The sequence below is a fragment of the Berghia stephanieae genome, chromosome 10 (assembly GCF_034508935.2).
Source record: "Berghia stephanieae isolate SIO BIC M18660-M18661 chromosome 10, UCSD_Bste_1.3, whole genome shotgun sequence".
Classification (NCBI taxonomy): domain Eukaryota; kingdom Metazoa; phylum Mollusca; class Gastropoda; order Nudibranchia; family Aeolidiidae; genus Berghia; species Berghia stephanieae.
In genome coordinates, this window is record NC_088369.1 from 10,060,821 (window position 1) to 10,063,320 (window position 2,500).

At 31.6% G+C, this 2,500-nt stretch overlaps 2 protein-coding genes across 6 annotated transcripts in view; both read left to right on the forward strand.

Moving 5' to 3' along the window:
* Positions 1-1,505, forward strand: part of LOC144956195 (uncharacterized) — a 38,756-nt gene extending 37,251 nt beyond the window's left edge. For both annotated transcript variants that reach the window (XM_078886621.1, XM_078886622.1), the window contains exons 6-7: positions 66-230; positions 670-1,505. In XM_078886621.1, coding sequence (XP_078742747.1) covers positions 66-230; positions 670-1,136 — 632 coding nt within the window. In that variant the 3' untranslated portion in view covers positions 1,137-1,505. The remainder of the gene's footprint in view (positions 1-65; positions 231-669) is intronic.
* Positions 1-2,500, forward strand: part of LOC144956203 (stimulated by retinoic acid gene 6 protein-like) — a 744,310-nt gene that overhangs the window by 702,707 nt on the left and 39,103 nt on the right. The window lies entirely within an intron of this gene.

The following is a 2,500-nucleotide window of genomic DNA, read 5'->3' on the forward strand; positions in this document are numbered from 1 at the left end:
ATATTGCGCTATATAAAAGCTCACGTTTTTTAGGGGTTTTTTTTTGTTTGTTTTTTTTTGTCCAGTCCAAGACACGTCCAAACCACCAGCAAGCAACAACTCGAATTCTCAGCTTGAGACAACAGATCAAAGACCTTCCACACAGGCGTGTAATACAGATGTGTACATCGCAGTGACAATCGGCATTGTTATTCTCGGCTTTATTGTGTCTTTCATCATTGGATACATCAGTAAGTTACAACTCAATACTAATAAATCAAGGCATTTTGTCATTCAACAATGAATAAACACTATATATGGTTATACCCAACGTGTACATATAATGCAGGTCTGACATCCGAACCCAATTATGGGCCTAGTTTAACATTATTGCAATGGACACTATTTTGCGTCAAGTTTTGAGATTTCCATTACAACAATGAGCAGTCCATAAGGAATTTGGTTGTCATACCTGCACATCGCGAAGTCCCAGGTTTGAGAGTTTTTGCCAAGATGTATTATCTATATATAAATTTATTTATTTATTTAATTATTTGTCCTGTTATTGATGAATCTTTTTGTTTATTTATAAAGTTATTATTCATATATCTATTTATCTATTTATCTATTCATTTCATTTATTTATAAGTAATTTATTTATCTAATCGTAATGTTCAATTTATTTTCCAGCTGCAACCAGAAGAGCGTCCAGAAAGGGAAAAGTAAAAACAAGAAAACCGGCAACAGAGCTTACAGTAGACTTTGAACCTTCAGGCCAATACGACCATATTCACAGGTCGTCTTTAAACGGATCAACCTACAGTCAACTTAACGGCGCCTCAAATGGACGAAAAAAGGGTGGCGGTGCTAAAAAAGGCAAAAGACGGAAATTGGCGATACCCCAAAAAGAGACCAGTGAAAAAAAGGTGGAAGAGTGTGGCGCTATTTATGTCGAGGCAATTTGTATCACGGATGCTGACGCGGATGAAGAACGGAAAGATGGCACTGGAAAAGATGAAATTCGTGAGATGACGACATCGGATAGGAAGATTAGTCTTGATGTTGAGAGTGCGGTTTACCTTGAGCCCCAGAACATCTCTAGAGAAGACCGGGATGTTTACGAAGTACCAGCAGATATTTTTGTGGCAAAGTTGTAGAAGACCAGGATGTTTACGAAGTACCAGAAGATATCTTTGTGACAAAGTTGTGAGTGTGTTAATGTAGATATGCCTAGTACTTAGAAAATTTCGTAGAAATACGAATTTTTTACTCCAGCTACAGAACTGCATTCTTCTCTTTGACTCAATATATCTTATTGAAAAGGAAAGTTTAGTTCCGTATTTGGTAAACAAGTTTTACAGTGTTGAAAATTATTCATATTATAAAGCGCAGCTCTGGTTATAGAGCTGCTCCTTTTTTATATATATACATCCTATTTCCATTGTATTTTTATCTTATGTGTAAATTATAACACGTCTGTACAAAAAATTTCCTTTTTGGGATGCAATAAAGTATTATTATTATTATTATTATTATTATCATTATTATCATTATTATTATTATTATTATTATTATTATTATTATTATTATTATTATTATTATTATTATTATTATTATTATTATTATTATTATTATTATTATTATTATTATTATTATTATTATTATTATTATTATTCAGTCATGCTTCATAATTTGGATTCTTACAAAGGGAAGTTATTCGTCTGTGACTACTTGAATTGACTTTTAAAACTGAGTTATCTCTCTTGCATTATAATGTTTAACAAACAAACAAAAAATGATGCGACAAAAGTCCGCTGTCAGCGGAGTGTTTGCGAGTGTTATAATGTCAGTGATATGCGCATTACTTTTTTATTGGACAAACTATTATTTATTCATGTTGACAATAAATTGAAAACAACGCTTTCGGTGAAACAGTACTATGGTTAATAATGATAATAATAATAATCGAGAGTTTTAAGATTTTAGAATTGTTGACAAAGACTCACTGCGTAAAAGTGACATTTCGTATTGCTTACAAACAGTTCATATATTTTTCCTTTATTTAATTAACAGATTGATTGATTGATTTATTGATTGATTGATTAATCTATTTATTGATTTATTTATTTATTTATTACATAAAATTATGCCAGATTGTATGTAAAAATCTATTTTTAAATAGTTGCCAAAAAGAAATTAGATTTTATGTAAAATTTCAAAGCAAAAACACATTGTAAAAAATACTAGAGTATTTGTAAAAAAAAAAGGACCCACAAAAGCTGTAAAGATGCCAGATTGTATGCAAAAATGCCCCAAAAAAGTAAAAATGCCATACTTTATTGTGTGCAAAAAAAATGCCAATAAATTCTAATCATCAATTGCCACCTACGAGTTTAATGCGGTAATACGTGACTTGGATCGTTTCAAAATAAAAACAGAGTTATCTGCTCCAATGTCTCTGTCCTCGTTCTCTCGTATTCAATCTTTTGTTTATCACCGTGCAAGCGAGGGTTCACAGCGG